Raw genomic sequence first — 22177 nt, 5'->3', positions numbered from 1 at the left:
GACGCGTGTGGTTTTATTCACGAGTCAAACGCGCCAGACACGCTGCTTTGACGCGCGTTTCACGCGTTTTTAATAATGGATTGGATTTATATAGCGCTTTTCAAGGCACCCAAAGCGCTTTACAATACCACTATTCATTCACTCTCACATTCACACACTGGTGGAGGCAAGCTACAGTTGTAGCCACAGCTGCCCTGGGGCAGACTGACAGAAGCGAGGCTGCCATATCGCGCCATCGGCCCCTCTGGCCAACACCAGTAGGCAAGTAGGGTAAAGTGTCTTGCCCAGGGACACAACGACCAGGACAGAGAGCCCAGGGATCGAACCGGCGACCTTCCGGTTACAGATGCGATTCCCAACCCCCTGAGCCACGGTGGCCCGACTCAAACGCGCCAGACACGCTGCTTTGACGCGCGTTTCACGCGTTTTTGCGACGCAAATCTGCTTCTGAATTTTCGCGGGACCCACAATCGTGCTTCTACATTGACTTTACATGTAAACCTGATGCTCTGATCATGTCTATCCATTTTGTTCGCCACCGACACATCACTACACCATATCCCAGAATTCATTGCGCAGCCCAGCCTACTCCAGTTTCCAACAATGGCGGCTATGGGCAGAAATCTGTGCCATCAGAAACTGAATTTGAATAAGTTAAATTTGAATTTGAATTGCTCGGATTGAATCTGAATTGTAACTTGAATAAAAGCTTTTAAAAACTGAATATGAATTAGCCTAATTTGAAATTCAATTTATTGGTTTGAAAATGATCATCACTAAATTGAAATTGAATTTTATATTTTGAAAATGAATTTATTTGCTTTGAAACCGTATTTTATCCTTTAAAAGTTTAGCTCTCGAATAATTTCATATTCACTTCTCACCATTCAGTTTCAGTTCTACAATTTAATTTCAGTTCCAAAATTCAGTTTTTTGGGACTTACATCCGGTTCTGGTTCAAGAGTAATCGAGCGCAGATTAATAGAACTACGTTTTACTAGCGGACCGAAAGTGTTACTGACGGGAATCTACAGCGTCTTTAGCTGAATTAACAATTCAGAAGTGTTAATTCACCTCAAATACTTGGTTCTAATTGAACAGAAATTTCTATGAACTTGTCAGAACTGTGTAGAACATGAATCAGTCTGTGTCAGATCCTCAGGTAAACAATATCTAATATTTTATCTAAATGACTGCTTTGTCTTTGAAAAGGTGAAGAGCCTGAGGCCGGTGACAGTCCAGTTCTACTCCAAGTACACCCTTACGGTGGCTCACAGGACAAGGCTACATTCCTGTCCTGCCAGAAGAGAAACTTAGGAGTCTTCATGCAGTTCAACCACACCTGTCATATTCCGTATGACAGGGGTCTCAAACTCCAGTCCTTGAGGGCCGGTGTCATGCAACTTTTCCATGTGTCCCTGGTGCAACACACCTGAATACAATTAGTAGGTCATTAGCAAGAGTATAGAACTTGACTGCATGCTGAGGTGGCAACCCCTAACCCTACTCAAGGAAATTTAAGTAAATGTATGTATTTGGAAACATATACTTCTAAAAAAAATACTTTTATTGCACCATGTTCATTCACTCATGAGCTGCTGTAACATGAATCAAATGTCTGAATTGCCAACTCAGCATGCAGTCAAGTTCTATAGTCTTGCTAATGACCTACTAGGTGTGTTGCAACAGGGACACATGGAAAAGTTGCAGGACAGTGGCCCTCAAGGACTGGAATTTGAGACCCCTGCCGTATGGTGTTCTGCAGTTTTCTACCCCACCGTTACAGCATGTCTGACTGCCTGTTCAACATATGCAAAAATATATGATGAGTTTAAGCATGTGATGACAAAGGCCTTCCATTATGGTGTTTGTCATCACATGTCACAGACATCTGGATGATCATTTGGAATAAACAAGAAACTAAAAAATTGTTACTTCATCTTTTATCTTTATTATTATTATTGTTCTTATTTTACATTGTTAGGCATTAGGTTTATTTGTAGTAGTCCTTTCCAACTTCTTTCCCTCTTCCATGTTACTGTGTCAGCTTGTCAGCATCTATTTGGGGTTGGGAGTGGAACAGAAAGTAAGGAAATCCAAAGTGCCATTAAAACCAGGAGAGGTTCTTATATTTCAGAAGAAGGGATTAATTCAAAAGAAATGACCTCAATGTCATATTTTATTTAGGAACCCTAGAGAGCACTTTGCAAAATAACACATTCTTATAATTTCACCCTCAGATGAGCCAAGCTACGACTGTCAGGGAAGGTGATGTAGGTACAGAGCATGTGAGAGTGGTTAAGTTAATGTCACTTGTCTAGATGAAGGCACGAGAGGGATCAATGGCAAGGCGTAGAGATTCAGTATCTTCAGTCTTCAGTGGACACTCCATTTCTGGCACAAAACACCTGTAACAGATGATCGATTTAGGAGGTGACCCGACAACTTCAGCCTGTCAAACATAGCAATGGAGAAGTATGTTTAAAAAAACCCCAACGAATTAAGCATGCACTCGGTACCCTAAGAATTATTATGATAGTTAAACACAGTGATAGTCACATATCATATCACTTCAAACAGAGGTGATCCAGTAATGCTGCACTAATGAATTACACTAACTATTCACTTTAGCTAAAGTTATTAAGTTAGCTAAAGAGTTGGGATGCTGTGCAAGACATAAATAAAGCTAAAATACAAAGGTTTGGACACCGTTTTGCATGTTTCCCTACTATAGGGGTCTCTACAGCATACAGGGCTCTGACAGGGTCCAAGATGACAACTTTGGAATTCTACTAGAAACAGTCGATCCTATTTGTTTGTCAAAGCTGAATCCAGGGCAAACTACGCTAAATTGGCGTCTTTAGCTAACAGCTACAATGAGCATAAAAGTTACCTTACGGCTATCATTTGTTAACATGATGCTTGTTCTTATACATGTAATACATTTATTACCAACCTGAGAGTTTATCCGCTGGTCATTCGACATGACGAATGACTTCTGAAGTGTTAATTCAGCTAAAGATGCTGTAGATTCCCGTCAGTAACACTTTCGGTCCGCTAGTAAAACGTAGTTCTATTAATCTGCGCTCGATTACTCTTGAACCAGAACCGGATGTAAGTCCCAAAAAACTGAATTTTGGAACTGAAATTAAATTGTAGAACTGAAACTGAATGGTGAGAAGTGAATCTGAACTTATTCGAGAGCTAAACTTTTAAAGGATAAAATACGGTTACAAAGCAAATAAATTCATTTTCAAAATATAAAATTCTATTTCAATTTAGTGATGATCATTTTCAAACCAATAAATTGAATTTCAAATTAGGCTAATTCATATTCAGTTTTTAAAAGCTTTTATTCAAGTTACAATTCAGATTCAATCCGAGCAATTCAAATTCAAATTTAACTTATTCAAATTCTGTTTCTGATGGCACAGATTTCTGCCCATAGGCGGCTGCTACTTAGTTTTAATATTACTCTTATTACTCTTTCTGGGTCACAAAATAAACTTTTAAGATATTTTCAGGCAAGAATGTAGCTGTGTAACCTTCAAATATTTGCTCGTTTTTTTAAGACATCACATATTTGCAAAGAGCTCTGACGTTTTCGGAGAAGTCTGTTACCCACCAGCTCGATAGCTAGGCGGTTCACTAGAGTACGTGAGAACAGGTTGTCGCTACTCAGGTTAAACATGATATATAGGTCACTTAGATAACTTAAAAATGTTATTGTTTGGCTTTTTTCAATGTTTTATTTGCTAGTGAGTAAATCGGTTTGGCTGAGATTACAGCTGAATAAACGACATACGGAAAACTGATTAAACAGAAGTGTGACATGATCGAGAATTTGCGCCAGTGTCCTGTTATGTTTTAAAAAGTAAGGAGCAGACAGCTGAACTCCACCGAGACAGGTGGTGACGCAAATCTGAAGGCTAGACCATCCAATTTCACAGCCGCTCACTTCCGGTCTAACTGGCCGTCAGAGGATCCAGCCCACGTAGACCGCGAAGGCCAGGTCCGCAGGAAGATGCAGCCCCTGAATTTGGACCCCCCCCTTCTTTCTTTCTCAACTTTATAGTGCTGTGAAAAAGTTTTTGTCCCTTCCTGATTTTTTGCATATTTGTCACACTTACATGTTTCAGACAATCAAACAAATTTTAATATTAGACAAATATAACAGGAGTAAATGCAAAACACAGTTGTTAAATTATCATTTTTTTTATTAAGGGAAAATCCATCCAAACCTACCCGGCCCTGTGTGAAAAATTCATTACATTCAAATTCATTAGAAAAATAAATGAGACAAACTACAAATTCTAATTATGATTTCTGATCTCAAAACTATTTTTGGCAAAATTTATTACAGTATAATACTGAAGTCATAATAAGCGCTCCTAATCTGGGACATGATATTACTAAATCTATACAACAATTCTTACATCAGATGAATTGAAGGGTAAATGGAAATGGTTATGGAAAGAGATGTGAGTTTGACCATTTTTGCTGTTTTTAGGTTGAACATAATTGCAAATATGGAGTGGATCACTAGAGACAAATGTTTGCTGACAATCTGTATTCACTCCTTCTTTACTTCTGATTTCATTTCCAATAAAAGACAGAAAACATTTGGCTCTTTATTGAGTTTGTAGTTGTTCCTGTCATTACACACACAAAACAAATCTCATGTATACTGACTGCCTCGGGACACAACACAACATTAGTGACGTGCAGTTGTTTCCAAGTCTGGCCTCTTATCTTGTATGAGTTTAGGTTGAACTGAACATGTATATTTGAGTTATAACCAAGTCGTGTCCAATGGCAAAACTTCAAAATTAGAAAATGATTCACAATTTACCATCACAAATGTTTTAGACCAACCAAATGTGACATTAATCTCTTCTTTAGAAGGAACTTGTTAAGTACAAAAGCTGGAAAAGGTTAGATTTACATTACAATTCAAATCAAAGTGACTGAAGATGAAGGAAAGGACAAAACTGTATGGACATTTCATTCACGAGAGTTACTTGAGTTTTCTTTAATTTTTCAAAAGCCTACATCATTTCAACATTACTTTGTCCTCTCTGTCTCTTCCTGCTTTGAATGCTATAAATTAATATATTAATTAATAGACAAACAACTTTTTTATACTTTCCTACATATGCATAAAATCAAACCAATGTTTTCTGGAGCAAACACAGGAAAACACGTGTTAAAGAGTGAAAACATTGAGCACTGGCCTACTTTCTGTCTTACATTTCTTGGAAAAAAGTGGTGCTGGCAGGGACATGTTTTTGAACTTTCTGTTTACTTTTTCTGTAAAGTATGTTGACAAGAAGTAGAATAAATAGCGTGAGGCCATATTAAGAAACAAAGGCAAATCCTGCATTGCTCAACAGCTACATTTTGTTTTAGTAGTTTGCAAGAGGTCAGAGTTCATCACTGTTGATTTCGAATGCAGTTCTCTCCTTTCTTACAAGATTATCCAAGTTTTTCCCAGTTTGTACCTAAGTGTAATTCAGACTGTTCATTTATATTCAGACTGCTGTACTTTAAAAAAAAAAAATTCCAACTCAAACCTTGGTAAGGTTAAAAATGTTCTTTGCTCTATTGATTCCTGCAGATGATTAACGGGAACAAAAAATCAAATCAACATTTAGCCATTTATAAATATTTGTGTTTTCACCAACTGGTGAATTGTATTTTTAATGGCATGACATGACCTCATAATAATAATTTATATAACAGCCTGAAAAATCTACTATTTGTCTACTGAGTTATCTAATTATCTAGTTTTTGCAGTGTGTGACTTTGTTATGTGTAATAACATTAGGGAAGCATTATGGTGTTTATAACAGTTTGTTAGGGTCCCACTGTGTCTTTAAAGTGGCAGCATGTGATCACAGTATTTATATCTGTTTCCAGTGAGCCTGAGATTGTTTTTGGAGGCAGGAACAGACTTGTGTAAATCACTGAACAACCTTTTTTTTCTCTGTCTGCAGTGTTTAGTTTTCTTTGAGGGATCAGACGCACAAAGACAACATGCATGCAATAACCAAAATCCTGTTTTTGTGCATATGTTCACTGACGTCAGTGAAGAGCCAAGGTAAGTACTTCAAGTGATTTCAATTATTACATGATATTTTGATGGTTTTCATGTTAATGTGAATAATGGGAGTTTATCCAGGAGTTGGTGTCATGAACTGGCTGTGTAATGCAGGCAGGGTAGGACTTAAATGCAGACTTACGGAGACAGCACTTAGACCTCCACAATCAGAATCAGAATACTTAGGAAATTATGTGGGTTGCAGTTGCTCTGAGAAGAAATGGTAAAAATAGTAACAGTTGTCACGGCCGAGGCCGCCTCAAAGGGGAAAGGACTCAAATGCAGGACGCCGAACAGCACGTAAGTAGTTTTAGAGACGATGTTTATTTACTCAGTAAGTGTTCATAAACTGGAAAGTGAGGTTAACAAGTGCGAAGTGCCACAACTGAATCAAAGGGGTCTTAAGCAGCCTGGGCTAAGTAAGCAATCTGGTCTTGGTCAGTGGAAACAGCAGTTCCGGGGATTGGGCTGGAGGGAGAGTCACACTGGGTCCAGGGAAAGGGTCAGAGTCGGTCGGTGGTGACGTGGAGGGGTGAGTGGTCCGGGTGTGTGGTCCGAAATTCCTGGCGTGGAGGCAGGCAGGTGGTTCGGGTGAACAGCCTGTGGGACTGTCAGGTGGTCCAGCGTCCGGGTTGGAGCTCTTCGGCAGAGATTAGTGTTTGGCAGCTTGGTGTGGCTATGAGAGAAACACATGATGAGACAAGGTAATTCACAAAGCGAGTGCGAAATCACGGTGGTGCCCTGCACTAACTAGGGTTAGCTGAGAATCTGGCGAAGAGAGGTTGAGTGCGCTGGCCTTATGAGACCCCGGCTAAATTACCCACAGGTGTGAGCAATCAGCAGAACACTGAGGCCCCTCCCAGGGGTGGAGATGCCGGCTCGGAGGGAGACACACTGGCACACACCCGGACCATGATAACAGTAACAGACTAAACTCCAAACAATACATTATGTTGCAGATTTTAATATTAATTAGTCATTGTCAATTGCTGATTTGTCCTGTTCTCATTGTATGACGAATTATGATGGCTGTTTGGTAGCCATTTGCATACTATGCATACTCTCTCTCTCTTCATATGTGTGTGTGTGTTTCTCTGGTGAAATTCAGTATGGTTGCGACAACAGTTTTATGTTGATGTACAATCTTTAATATGGTGTGTGTGTGTGTGTGTGTGTGTGTGTGTGTGTGTGTGTGTGTGTGTGTGTGTGTGTGTGTGTGCGTGTGTGTGTGTGTGTGTGTGTGTGTGTGTGTGTGTGTGTGTGTGGAGGGGGGTGGTGGTGAGTGTTTGCCAAGGGCACCAGACAGGCTAGGACTGCCACTGCTTTGGAGTACGGCAATCCAAAATGTGACAGTAAAGCAAAGATTGCTTTTAGAAGCGCCTTCTTTCAGCAGTTAAATAGTAACAGCCAAACAATCACCAACCACCTGATAGAGAATAGAGCAGCAACTCTGAAACTGAACTTCTAAAATTGTAATTAATAAGAAAACATTGCAGCTACTTTGCTGGTTTTGCCAGTAAAGCGATCGCTTTCACTTTATCAGAAATCTTCCTTTTACAACAGGTTAATCAGCAATTACCTTTTATGTACACTTTCTTTTTCTTTTTTTAATTTATGTTTTATTAGTTTTCTTATTTATACAACATGTACAACAAATTCAACTTAATCACCGTGGGGGGAAAAGCAAGGCAAAACAAAACAACAACAAAAGAGACAAACGGACCAAAACAAAAACAAAAACAAAAACAAACGAAACAAACCAAGAAATAAAATGACATTATACAAAATTGGGCCTCCCATTTTGTACTTATTTCAACCATTTCAACCAATATTCTTCAAATGAGTCCGCCTGCCACTTTAGCCTAAAAGTTATTCTTTCCATAACAAAAATAGTATATATCACATCAATCCATTCATCTATAGTAGGAGCATCCTCTTTAAGCCAAAGGCGAGTTATGGCCTTTTTGGAAGCTACTGACAGCACACTGAACAAATATTTATCCAGTTTGCATAGATTAAGACTCTCTAGGTTGCCTAGGTACAATAATGCAAAATGAAATTGTATTTTCTTTTGGAAGATTGTTTCCATGACCTTATGTATTTCCTTCCAAAATGGAACCACACGGGGACATTCCCAAAAAATGTGGAAATGATTTGCTGTTGCATGTCCACAATGCCTTCAGCATGTTGTATTCTGAGAATAATTGGATTTTTGAGCTGAGGTAATAAAATAACGAATTACATTCTTCCAACTGAATTCCCTCCACGAGGGAGAGCTTGTTACTGGCCACTGCTGCCTACAGATCCCATCCCATTCCTCTCCTGTTAGGGATAGATTGTTCTCTGTTTCCCATCTTGCTTTAACATATCTTGTATCATCATCCCGTAGATTGATCAGTGAACAATATAATTTGGAAATAATTTTTTGATAGGGTGCATCTCTATATGCATTCTCGAATATATATATAATCTCTTCCTTCCCAGTCGATAACTGAGGATTTTTTAACTTTTTATTCAGGAAGTCCCTCAGTTGCAAGTATCTAACAAAATCTTGATTTTGCAACCCAAACTTTTTCTTAAGGTCCTGGAAACTCATCACTTTTCCATTTTTCAACAAGGTACTGTATGTGGTGAAACCTTTATTTGCCCATGTTTTGAATGTCGAGTCGCTCTTACTAGGCAAAAATTCTGGGTCATATGCAAACCACTTAAGGAATCCGGCCCTCTGGTTTAATTGATACTTTTTAAGTACTCTTTCCCATATCTTTAATGAACTTACTATCCAAGGGTTGCCCTTGCCCTATATCCCTGTATCCATTGATAAGTTTATGCCCAGATATTTGATAGTTCTTTTGTCCCAGCTTAGTTTGCGTTTGCTGTGCAGATTTTTTTTTTTTGGGGGGGGGGGGCTATAAAAGCTACTAATAATAATGGATTGGATTTATATAGCGCTTTTCAAGGCACCCAAAGCGCTTTACAATGCCACTATTCATTCACTCTCGCATTCATACACTGGTGGAGGCAACCTACAGTTGTAGCCACAGCTGCCCTGGGGCAGACTGACAGAAGCGAGGCTGCCATTTCGCGCCATCGGCCCCTCTGGCCATCACCAGTAGGCGGTAGGGTAAAGTGTCTTGCCCAAGGACACAACGACCAGGACAGAGAGCCCAGGGATCGAACCGGCGACCTTCCGGTTACAGATACGCTTCCCAACCCCCTGAGCCACGGTCGCCCACTAAGAACTTGGGTTTTTTGTATATTCAATTTATATCCCGACTCGAGTATAGCCCATACTCCTTTAACACTGACATGAGCTCCATAAGTGATTCAGTAGGTTTTGATAAGTAAACCAAAACATCATCTGCGAACAAGGCCAATTTCTGCTCACTTCCAGCAATATTAATCCCTTTTATTTTACCATTCTGCCTAATCCTTTGAGCCAATGGCTCTATAAAAATAGCAAATAAGAGTGGACTCAGTGGGCATCCTTGTCTTGTGGACCTTTCAAGCTTAAAAGCATCTGAAAGTTCACCGTTAATCTTTATTTTTACAGTTGGGCTATTATACAAAGCCCTCAATATTGTAGAGTCGAAAGCTTTTTCAGCATCTAGACTCAATAATATAGCTGGTATTTTATTTAGATTAATATGTCTAATAATTTGCAGAGTTCTCTTAACACTATCGTGGGTTTGGTGCGACCTAACAAATCCAGTTTGGTCTAGACCCTTCAAGTCTCCGTGCTATGATTGACGTAAACAATTTGTAATCTACATTTAATACACTTATTGGCCTGTAGTTGGAACATTCTAGTTTCGTAAGTAGCCAATTAAATGTTTTAAGTAAGACCGGTGTCAAAGGTTCCCCTAATTTCTTATACTCCGCAGTAAAACCATCTGTACCTGGAGATTTGTTTGCCTTAAGTTTTCCAATCGCCATGTGAAGTTCTTCCCTTGTAATTTGCTTCACTAATGATTTGTTTTCTTCTACTGTAAGTTTAGGGAGGTGTAACATGTCAAGCAAACTCTCCATTTGATCATCGTTGTTTGTGGGTGGTTGTGAATATAATTTTTCATAGTATCTCTTAAAGCAATCCTTAATTTCCTCTATACCCTGCATTTCCATTTTGGTTTCCGGGTCCCTTATCCTGTACATTGTTCTGTCTGCTTGTTGTTTCCTAAATCTATATGCCAATTGTTTCGTATATTTAGCTCCCCCCTCATAATATCTTTGTTTGGTCAACATTAATTTCGTTTGGATGTCATGAGTGTATATCTCATTAATTAAATTTCTCTTCTTTGCCATTTCTAATTTTGTCTTAGTATCAATAGTATTTTTATGTGTGGCCTCTAATTACAATAGTTCCAACTGCAACTTCTGGAATCTTGCAACTTTGGATTTTTTAATATTGGAGGTTATAGCAATAACTTTTCCTCTCATCACTGCTTTGCACGCATCCCACAAAATCGGTGGGGGTAACTCATCTTTATCAGGCGTGGCGACCGTGGCCGTGGCTCAGGGGGTTGGGAAGTGTATCTGTAACCGGAAGGTCACCGGTTCGATCCCTGGGCTCTCTGTCCTGGTCGTTGTGTCCTTGGGCAAGACACTTTACCCTACTTGCCTACTGGTCTTTTGTCAACTGTTCACATGTCCGTTCGTTCAGTATACTAGAATTTAATTTCCAGTTGGTTATTTTTCTCCTTTGAGTAGAGTTTAAAGATAAATATTGAGGGCAATGATTGAAAGGTCCATTGGCCCAATATGGTACTCGTGTATTTTGTTCATATCAGTACCAAAAGTGAGGAAGTAGTCTATTCTCAAATAAGTTGCATGTGGAGATGAATAGTAAGTATAGTTCCTTGCCGTTGGATTGAGACGCCTCCAAGTATCCACCAATCCCATCTCCTCTATCAGAAGGTTCAGTTTTCTAGTTAGTTTTTGTGATTGAGATATTCTCTTCCCCGATGCGTCCAGATGTGGTTTTAATGTAATATTAAGGTCTCCTCCGCAGACAAGTAATCCCTGTGCCTCTGTCACTACTTTCTCGAGTACTTGCATATAGAAATCAAATGTGGAACCTGGAGGAATATAAACATTATAGAACGTGATCAATTCCCCATCCAATTTGCCCTGTACCAGGATAAATCTGCCTTCTCTATCCCTAATTGTAGCAAAGTGTTCAAGAATGACCTTCCCTGATATTAAAATAACCCCCCTCCTCTTGTATGTCTTAAACCATTTGAAGAGTAATAAGCGTGCTTGAAACCTTGTCTCTTAAGTGTCTCGTGCTCAAGGCCCACCAAATGTGTCTCTTGTAGAAATGCCACATCAATATCCTCTCTTTTCGGTTTACTAAGAATTTTTCCCTGCTTTGTCGGGCTTTGGAGTCCATTTACGTTAAGTGAGAGTACCTTTAACATTTGGCTTTATTATACCGCCAGACAGAACCATGAATGTGCATTCCAAATGTCACTGAAATAAAACATTGTGCCCCCACTGTTAACACAAAACTAAGATTAGTACACAAAAACAATAGAACCAATATAGAGTCGTCCATATACTCAGGATCATTCGACCCCTTTAGGTCCCTGTTGGAGAGAGGAGAGAAAGGACCCACCATATGGTGGGGGCTTTCCCTAGTGTTGTGGCGACTGTCCAACTGGTATATCCCACTTACACTAGATGAGTCCAACATATATGGTAACTTATAAATCTGATCAACTGAACTATCAACATACCGACTTGGACACAATGAAACCAAATAGAGCATATTACCTTCTTATTTAGACTGCTTGCCTGTGAGTGTAGCTCCTATCCTCCTTGTCATTCATATTTAGTAGTCTCTTCTATATTCCCGCAGTTTGCGTCGGACTCGAGTTTCCATTCGTGGCCCTCTGTCCCTCTCCATATCCACATATGGAGAGGGACATGGCAAGGAGTGGTCCTTGCCATGAAAATGCGTTACATACTTTCTCTTCGGTGCTGGGTCCCGAGTTTGCGCGTGTGGGGACCACCTCTATGCCCCGTGTTCTCAGATCCTCTGCTGCGTCCTCTGTGTCCTCGTAAGACCTGCTCATAGAAGTAGGTTTTCACCTGGTGAAACGGTAACAGTTACATGTGAGGAGAGATACTGGATTGGGAGAACCCGCACGCGCTCAGTTGAGACTACTTGCAATGAGGATGGACAGTGGTCTGTCAGACCAGTATGTCAAGGTATAAAACTACAAAAGCTTTAGACACATATTCTAAGCTTACTGTTCTTTGCTTTCATGTAGTTCAATCAGCCATGAGGATGATGAACAATTTTTTTGAAGATTATCCAGTCTTTCTTTCTTTACAGAGGTTACATGTATCCGTCCACAAGATAGACTTTTGTCCCGCTGGGAGGCGTCTTGGCGTGATGAGACAAAGAAATTGGGTGATACTGTCAGGTACACATGTATATCAGGATACAGGAGGAAAGATGGCGTCACTCGGGCCACATGCACCAGAGATGGATGGGAACCAAATCCACTTTGTGAAGGTATGGTGGAGTTTAGTTCACTTTTCTTCTAATTCTGACATGATCGTTTTTAATTTCTTTAATATTAGTCCATATTTGAGAAAACAGGAGAGAACTGCAGAGTGTCTTTGGTCAAACAGAAGCCTCAAAGGATCATTCAGTCATAGAGTAAAATCTTACAAACCAGCAATATAAATTTTAGAGACTCTGTGTGATAGTTCATAGTGAGAGAAAATGGTAATAACATTCATTTTTTTGTTTATTTGTGTACTAACCAAGCACTAACCGAAAGAGTGTACAAATACTCACTGGATACTATTTTCTGTACAAACTGCAAGAAACATTTCTACTGCCACAACAACTTTCAGCTGGATGTTGAATCCACAACTGAACACTTTTCTTGTCCTTTGACTGAACATATTCAAATATAAAATACAGAACTGTTAAATGGAATCACATTTACACTGGGGAGCTGCTGCTTTTACTTAAAAGATTATATGAAAGTATCTGAATGTTTTACATGACAAAATTATCTGAATCAAAGTAAATGCAGAAGCTTAATAAATGTGGTTTTGTTCCTTTCAGAGATAAAATGCAGGAGGCAACAGTTTAATAATGCAGATATTACTGGAAAAATTCAGGCTGAATACAGGTACAACGATCGTGTCCAGTATAACTGCAGGAGAGGTTATGAAGGAAGTTTCACTCTAACCTGTAGAGAAGATGGCTGGCATAGGTCTAATGAATGTACAGGTAAGAAAATGCAATAAACTTAAAAGGATACATTTATTCAGTTATTCAAGGACTACTGTTTTTCATGACAAATATAAATGTTGTAAACAACTGATGACAAAAGACAAATGTATAAACTGTATATAAAAGGTGAGCATTGCTTTCAGGACTGAAAAGTGAAGCTAATATGAAAGTTCAGTCAACATGAATTCTCTCAAATCGGGGAACTTGCAGAAAAGCATCTGGTTCTACAGAATGGTAAATGATCTGTATTTGTATAGCGCTTTACTAGTCCGTAAGGACCCCAAAGCGCTTTACACATTCAGTCATCCACCCATTCACACACACATTCACACACTGGTGATGGCAAGCTACATTGTAGCCACAGTCGCCCTGGGGCGCACTGACAGAGGCGAGGCTGCCGGACACTGGCGCCACCGGGCCCTCTGACAGAAGTCTATCTTTAGTCTATCTTTGTCTTTAGATTCCTTGATGAGCTCCACAAACATTTTTCTTTTGTGAAGCAATGCATGTTACTCTTATCAAAGAGTAACATGCATTTTCCTTGACAATGATGTCATCGCCTTGTCCATCTTTTTCTGGGATTTCTTGCCCTGAAAATAAAGAAAAGGTTATACTTTCCACACATACAAATCTGCTTGGGGCTCATTCGGATCCCAGTGCCGTAAATTTTGTCATCAGATGGTTAGAGCGAGGTTTCGTGCCAAGGTACTGATTTTTTTTTTGACGGAGCTAACTTATCCAAAAAGAATTTGTATGGTATTGCACCTGGTGGTAGACGTCGAGCAGACATCAAAGAAGTTTAACACAGAATAATAACTGGGCCTTTGGGTCTCCGGTTGTCCATGTCTGCATCCGACTTTAACCTTGGCTTAAGTATCTGTTTGAATCCTTTTTTTGTTTAGCGTTCACATTTACTTCTATTCCTAATTCCCACTTCTATTAGTTTGATTCCTGCTTTAGTCTTCCATGCTTGTGTCGTCTTCCTTTTATTTAGTTCATTTATGTGTCTTCTGTGATATCTCACTTCCTGTTTTATTTTGAGAGTTTGTGTTCCTTATGTTTTGCTTCTGGTTTTGCTTCATTCATCTTTTTTCCTCAATCTGAAATCTCCAAAGTGACACCTGGAGGCCAGTTTGGCTATTGCCATATCATGATAATGGGCATGATGTTTTACTCAGGGTCTGGAGTTTTTGTCATAGCGAACCTCCTGCTGTTCTTTATGAGAGATTCACACCAGAAGCATCAGTGAGAATTTAAAAAAAAAACTGTTAAGAAGTAGGTCGCCTCTAATTAATGAATTTGTTTTTCTAACATTTAATTTTCAGGTATATATATATTCCTTATGTCAGTGCAGTATATGAGTAACGTTATATACTGACCATGAAGTCAGTTAATGCAGTAAATAACATTTTACAGAGAACAGATGGAGTCATAGCTGTAAAAGTCTGTTTTATTAAAACAGAGGCTGTTTGATCTTAATGAATTTACAGTACATTGTGCCATTCTCTCCTTGCTGATATGAGTGAATGGAGCTCCAACTCCAGTGGCTGACTTTCTAACTTTCACTCATGACAGTAACCATTCGAATAAGATATTTATGTATTATTTATATAATATTTCTTTAATTACACTTTGGATTGCAGTGTATAAGTGACTGGATAGTCTATATTGATCTTTACCATACACAACAAAAATAATAATAATGAGATGAGGTATTGTTTTCTGTTACACATGCTCCTGTAAGAAATAGAACCGCAAATATAAAAAAAATTATTATTTGATTTGTGTCTGTTTATCAGTTGAAATCACCAGCTCTTGTTTTGTTTAGCTCCCTCTGCTTCCCTGAGTCTGCATTTTGGGTCCTCGCTCACTAACATCTGACACATCATGGGAAGGCTTTGCGCAACTAAAAGCCTATTCCACAGGGCGGCTGTCCCAAAGGTCCAGCACCTGATTTCTTCAATTCTAATATATAAGAAGGGATGCTAGTAGAAAGGATGACTCTTTCCTTGTCAACTTCTTTCAGATGTGTCGCTAGCATCAAATTAAAAAAAAAAAATCCTAAAATTGTGTATTTTTCAGTTTATGACATTTGCAAATCATTTCTGTATCTTTTCATTTACCTTTTGTACTGCATCTCAAAAAATTTGATATTGGGGTGGTAAATACAAAAGAGAAGTATATTTGTTAATGCCTACTGAGTTCACTAGTTTGCTAAAGGCGTAGACCCGGGTGAACCCATCCATTAAGATGGCAGTGGTAAAAGTCAAATGCAAGTTGAAAGCTCAGTCTCACTTGTGGCTGAGGTTTTTGCTGTTTTGGTAAGAATCTAAAGCTGCAGTCTGAAAGTCCAATAGTAGTGACAGTCATGAACCAAATTTCATCCAAACATCTCACGTAAAGACAATCAAAAACCACACGAAATGGAGGTTTGCCAAAGTCAGCAGGATTCAATGCTAGTCACTTAATAACAGACATTACACAGTCTATTCAGTAGTATTAAGGATATTTAAGCCTAGTCCAAAGATAGTTGAATAATGTTATCTATGAATCACTACTAATAACACAAGAATGTATTCTGACTGCTCTTTGATAATATCTAAATGTAATATCTGTCTTTCTGATAGCTATAACAGGATGTCCAACAACGAGCTTTGACCGCAGACTTAAAGTTTGGCAACATGGTGACAAACTTTACTTCAGGTGTGAGGATGGTTACAAACCTCTCAGCAAAGGCTGGTGGGGTGAAGCCACATGTGTGTACGGTGTTTGGTCTGGAGTTGAAAGCTGTATTGGTAATTAAAGTTTCTAATTAAAGTATCTTCTGTTATTAGCTTGAAGCAAACACAGTGACTTGTTCAATACCAATGTCAAGATGGGGAGTATAAAATGTTTAGGTAGAAAAATATAAGTTTTGAAATCTGTTTTAAACATCTTTTTAACATTTGAGTTTTATCTGCAGTTATGTTTAAGAAAACTGGTGTGAAAATATTTTCTGTAATATCTTACAATAAGTGCATTCATACAGAGTTTCTTCCACTGCTTATTCTGATCACATTTTTAAATATGGAAATGGATTTCATCCATCTGTAATATTTTGCCTGATTGTTTGTAATCATATCCACCTTAGAGGAACAAAAGTGTCGAGAAGCTCCTGAGATTCCTAATGGGGAAGGAATACTAGGGAATACTGAACAACACGGACAGACCCAAGAAATGATGTTCATTGATTGCAATGAAGGATACTCTGCTAAGATTGAGGAATTAACCTGTCGTGACGGACGATGGGATTTAAATGGATCACTTGATGATATCTGTAAATGTGAGTCACCTCAACCATTATTTTGATGCATGTTTTTATGAAAAGATTACAGAGTGTAAATTAATAGTGTACATGTTGTGATGTCTTACAGCTAATCATGATAACTGCAGCCCTCCACCCAAAGTTGAAAATGCTGTTATTACAACTCGTTATCGGAAGCAATACCCATCTCGCTCTGAAGTAACCTATCAGTGCTTTGACAATTACATTATGGAAGGAAAAGCTACGATTAACTGCATAGCTGGGGAATGGAAGGAGCTCGCCATTAAGTGTTTACGTACGTACATGACATAAATAAATAAAAATGGTGGGGCAAATACTTTACATCATCAAAAAAAACCCTGTAAGAACTGGGCATTAATTTCAGTTTCACTGCAGCAATGAGAAACTGGAAATGGTTAAAAAGCAGTGAGTGTTTGGAAGCTAGGTATTGGGAGTATCCTGTACTATTTTTAACACAGAAAATTTTTGATTTTGTTTTCTTTATTACAGTTACACAGACTGAAATCTTTTACCACATGATTATGTGCATGCTGTGAAAATGTCTCAGGGACACTGGCACCTTTCCAGCTCACAAACAGCAGACGCACACACACAACATTTTATACTATTCTATTCTATACTATTTATACTATACTACTCTCTCCATCATCTTCTCAATATCAAACTTTCAACTTGCTCTCCTCTGATACTTGGTCCTCTTTTACTCCTTTTACATTACAAGACATCAGATGCCTGCTTTGTCATATAAAACAGACTTCAAGCCCCCTTGATGTCCTTCCATCTTCATTTTTCACTAGTGTGTTTGATTCAATTGGCCCCTATATTGTGGAAATGATAAATACTTCTCTTCATACTGGCTCAGTCCCCAGCTTCTTTAAACAAGCTATTGTTGAGCCAAAATGAAAGAAACCCCAGCTGGATCCATCTCTTCCTAACAGTTATAGGCCAATATGCAAATTGCCTTTTATATCGAAAATTTTAGAAAAAGCAGTAGTAGAACAACTTAACTATTTTCTGGATAAAAATGCCGTTAAAAATGCTGTTCCAGTCTGGTTTTCATAAATTGCATTCCACTGAAACGGCCTTACTTAGAGTATCTAGTGATATCTTGATGGCAGCAGACTCTGGAGAATATACAGTGCTGGTCCTGTTGGATCTCAGCTCTGCTCTTGACACAGTAGATCACAGTATCATGATAAACAGACTCAAGAACTTGTTTGGGATTACTGGTGTTGTTTTAAAATGGTTTATATCAAATCTGTCTGAGAGATCTTTTACTGTTTGCATGAATCATGTCACATCAGAATCAACAGTTTTGCCGTGTGGGGTACCTCAGGGATCTGTCCTGGGTCCAATTCTCTTTTTACTTTATGTATTTCCCCTAGGCCAAATTATTAAGCGCTATAAATATATCTCCTATCATCTCTATGCTGACAACATCCAACTATACTGTTCCTTCAAAATGTCTGAGTTTTATAAATTGTCTAATTTAAGTAATTGCCTGACAGAAATCAACAAATGGTTAAATGATAATTTTCTCCAACTAAACTCTGATAAAACAGAAACTCTAATTATTGCTCCAGACCACATGGTCCCAGAAATTAGACAGCATATCAGCTTCTTAGACCCTTCTGTAAAATCAACCCAGAAACCTCGGTGCCATATTTGACAGCTCGATGTCGCTCGAGCAGCATTCTAAGCAGCTGGTCCGAAACTGTTTTTATCATTTACGGAATATTTCTAAACTCAGACTAATGGTATCAAAGCTTGAACGTGAGATGATTATTCATGCTTTTATTTCTTCTCGTTTAGACTATTGTAATGGCCTTTTTACTTGTTTTAACCAATCAGCCTTAAATCGTCTTCCGACTGTGCAGAATGCTGCAGTACGTCTCTTAACAGGCACCAAGAGAAGATCGCATATCACTCCAGTCTTGGCCTCCCTTCACTGGTTGCCTGTAAATTTTAGGTTTCATTTTAAAATTTTAGTTCTAACCTTTAGGGCCCTACATGGTCAAGCTCCTCAATATTTATCTGACCTGCTGAAACCACATACATCTTCTCGGGCTTTAAGGTCATTAGATCAGAGACTGCTGGTGGTACCGCACACTCGTTTTAAAACTCGTGGTGATCGGGCTTTTCAGACTGTGGCACCACGGTTGGGGAATTCTCTCCCACTGTCTCTTCGCTGCACGGACTCCATTGATTCTTTTAAGAAACAGCTGAAGACATTTTTATTTAGAAAAGCATTTGATTAATTTCTTCTTATGCTGTTTTTATAGTTTTATTGTTTTACATTGTTTTATTTACTGTTATATTGTTTTTATATTTCCATTTCCTGTGTTGTAAAGCACTTTGTGATTTTTATCTGTGAAAAGTGCTATATGAATAAATTTTACTTACTTACTTTCTTACTATTAGTAATATACTATTTAAAATTGTACTATTAAATTCCAGTGCACAAAATAATCTAGGCAAGCCTCCAGTTTGCACTGGAACAGTTCGGAGCTGACTGTGAAGCGGTGGGAATGAGAATCACCACCTCCAGATCTGACGCTATGGTCTTCAGCTGGAAAAGGGTGGAGTGCCCACTCCAGGTCAGGGATGAGTTCCTGCCCCAAGTGTTTCTCGGAGTTTAAGTATCTCGGGGTCTTGTTCACAACTGAGGGGAGAAGAGAGCAGGAGATCCACAAATGGATTGGTGATGCGGTATACTGGTCCATCTTGTTCAAGAGAGATCTGAGTGTAAAAGAGAAGCTCTTGATTTACCAGTTGATCTACGTCCCTACCCTCACCTATGGTCACAAGCTGTGGGTAGTGACTGAAAGAACAAGATCGAGGATACAAGAGGCGAAAATTGGCTTTTTCTTTTACTACTATTACAGTTTGCAAGTAGCATGTACGACCACATCATTGAGTTGCGTGTTGTAGCCACACAGTGTTTTGTAGTAGTACAGAACAGTAAGTGAATTGTGAGTTTCTGGATTTTGAATTTAAAATCATGTGTAAATCATATTTTCAGGCTGGCCACCCCCACAAAAATCATCTAGCTCCCCCGGCAAGAATGGATACAAATACTAAATTTGTGAAACTGTGTTCAATTTCAAATGAATTCACTTATTATAGCATCATATTAATTCAATTCCCTGAAAAATGTCAAAAAGAAAAAAAACTCAGATCTGCTACTTGTGATTAAGGGAACAGTTTCTTAAGTAAATTAATGAATGGTTAAGAAAACTTTTAATGCTTATTATTAGCAAATGCATGTTTTAGACATTTACTTAATTATTCATGTCCTTCAGTAAACGATATATAGAATAAATATGAGAAAATAATATTAGTTACTCAGGAAAACAAATACAGCTACATGTTTCTTTCTAAGGTTTTGAGGCATTTTTCATTGAAGGAAAAAACATAATTGAACAGCATTTCCTCAAAAGCCAGCATACCAACGTTCCTGAAAGTATCACAGCTGCGCCACGTGATCATCTTTTTGTCAATCTTGGCTCTTCACTTATTTTCAGAAATTCCACCCTGTGGGATACCTCCAGCTCTTGAGGATGGAGACACCAAGACTGCCATCAAAGAGCATTACAGCCATAATGAAGCTATTGAATACATGTGTCAGAGTCACTACATTATGGAGGGAGAACCTTACAAAACCTGCCTCTATGGTGAATGGACTGGACACATGAGATGCCTCAGTAAGTTACAGTTCTCCCCAATATTAAGAATAATTTTATCATAATATTCTTTTACATCTTTATCATAATATTCTTATATCTTTGTCTCTTGCAGGGCCTTGCATTGTGAATGAAGATGAAATGAGACAGCATAACATCACCTTGAAATCAAGTGGCACTAAGTATTTAGTTCATGATGAAATAATAGAGTTCAGGTGTACCAGAGGATTATCTACTGGTACTGTGGCAATGCGTCAGAGATGTAATAGTGGTGTGTTAGTCCTACCCACATGCCGAGAGTGAAAAGTTGAAATGATTTCTGATCCTCTGTTTTCAGATGTGGAATAATAAATCACAGATTGTCTGATTTGGTCCGTTTTCTGCTTTCTTCTACTTCACACTAGAAGTAAAACTCATATGTTCATACAGACATGCTTCCCATTTTTTGAAAGTACACTGACCAAAATTAAAATGTATAAATCTAATCCACAAGCACTCTTAAGTAATGCAAGATGTCGTGCATTTATTAAAGTAACTCTAACCAGCCAACAAAAACATGTGTTCATAATACAAAACAAGTTTACTTTGTGAAATGTTAAAAAGGTACAAAAAATAAAACAATAAAATAAAACAATATGTTTTCAAGACTTTTTCACAAGTTCCTATATCTCACTGAAATGTTGCTCTGTAGCTGATTTCTCGTATTTTAAGTGTGATTAGAAATTTTGACTAGAAACAAGACAAATATACTTGATAAGATTTTGAGTTTTCGCAGTGTACCCCCCACTGAGATCCGGCACTGCATAAACAGTTATACTTGAAACAGGCCAAATATTCTTAAATCTGACAAAAGTTTCTTGTTTTGAGAAGAAAAAAAATCTGCCATTGTGGTGAGCAAAAGTTGCTTGACTAGAATTGTTAAAACTAGAAATTAATCGATGCCTTTTAACTAGACAAAACTGTCTAAAATTTATGCTTAAATGAAGAAAATTTGACTTATTACAAGGAAAGAGACTGAATTGTTTCTTTCTTGATTGAGTTAAATATAAGAATTAAATCTTAACTCTGAGAACAATAATTAGAAAAAAATCACTGAGAATAAGACACCATCTGTTCAAAAAGCTACAACAAAAAAAATATGGGACTTTATCTTAAAGCAAGACACCAGAAGCACTCTTATTTTTTGCACTTTTATTGACACAGCAACGGGTCAGTAAATCAACTTTAACAGTACTGAGGTCTAATTCCAGGAGACTCATGTCTAACATTACCTACATTTGAGCAGAGTACTGTGTAACATGGCCACTGTAAGAAGTGCATATTCCAGATACTCTTAACAGGAATAATAAGAGTATAAAATACTCATGACTGAATGTATCAAACATACATTTTGCTCTTACTTCACATTTTAATATTTTTAATGATAACATTATTAGGTTTTTAATGTCCCTTACTGCAGAATAAAGATTTCTTATGAAAGTTTGGTTTTGTTTTGGTTTTATCTTTAGCTCCATTCTAAGAAAATGACCAGCTTCAAGTGTCCTCATTGTAGGACACATACAGGATGTCATGCTGAAATGTAAAGCACTTACAATAGAAGCCACTAGAAACAAATTATTCCAGCCTAATTGATGACATTTATGGCATTCAGGTTTTCAGGATTTTTATCGGTTTTTAGCGTTATTTTGTTATTGTTTTTAATCGCCAAATCGGTTTTTCTGGGTCTTTTCACGTGTGTTATGAATAAATCTTTTTTTCGGTACCAATACTATTTTTTTTGTTGTTGATGTATTTATCCGCGACACCTTAAAGGC

General features: G+C 38.2%; 1 protein-coding gene and 1 long non-coding RNA gene across 2 annotated transcripts; one reads left to right on the top strand and one right to left on the bottom strand.

Annotated features, from left to right (window-relative positions):
- The first annotated feature begins 5461 nt into the window (after positions 1 to 5461).
- LOC113009641 (complement factor H-related protein 1-like) lies at positions 5462 to 20730 on the top strand. Its single transcript, XM_026148084.2, has 9 exons — positions 5462 to 5577; positions 5997 to 6100; positions 12438 to 12620; positions 13185 to 13352; positions 15983 to 16150; positions 16486 to 16677; positions 16769 to 16954; positions 20205 to 20384; positions 20479 to 20730. The coding sequence occupies exons 2-9, from the start codon at positions 6037 to 6039 to the stop codon at positions 20664 to 20666; spliced, it is 1329 nt and encodes a 442-aa protein (XP_026003869.2). The 5' UTR covers positions 5462 to 5577; positions 5997 to 6036; the 3' UTR covers positions 20667 to 20730.
- On the bottom strand, positions 6406 to 6987 carry LOC145421349 (uncharacterized). The gene is made up of 2 exons (XR_013902683.1): positions 6852 to 6987; positions 6406 to 6776 (listed from the first exon to the last, which is right to left on the bottom strand). It is a non-coding gene; the product is annotated as an uncharacterized LOC145421349 (long non-coding RNA).
- Positions 20731 to 22177: the final 1447 nt, after the last annotated feature.

The sequence above is a fragment of the Astatotilapia calliptera genome, chromosome 17, assembly GCF_964374335.1.
Source record: "Astatotilapia calliptera chromosome 17, fAstCal68.1, whole genome shotgun sequence".
Taxonomy (NCBI): Eukaryota; Metazoa; Chordata; class Actinopteri; order Cichliformes; family Cichlidae; genus Astatotilapia; species Astatotilapia calliptera.
This window is presented reverse-complemented; position numbering and strand designations above follow the sequence as displayed.

Coding starts and splice junctions, on each gene's coding strand:
- LOC113009641 (XM_026148084.2), top strand. CDS start 6,037: ATGCATGCAATAACCAAAATCCTGTTTTTGTGCATATGTTCACTGACG. Junction 13,353..15,982: donor TAGGTCTAATGAATGTACAG/GTAAGAAAATGC, acceptor TCTTTCTGATAG/CTATAACAGGATGTCCAACA. Junction 16,151..16,485: donor TGGAGTTGAAAGCTGTATTG/GTAATTAAAGTT, acceptor TATCCACCTTAG/AGGAACAAAAGTGTCGAGAA.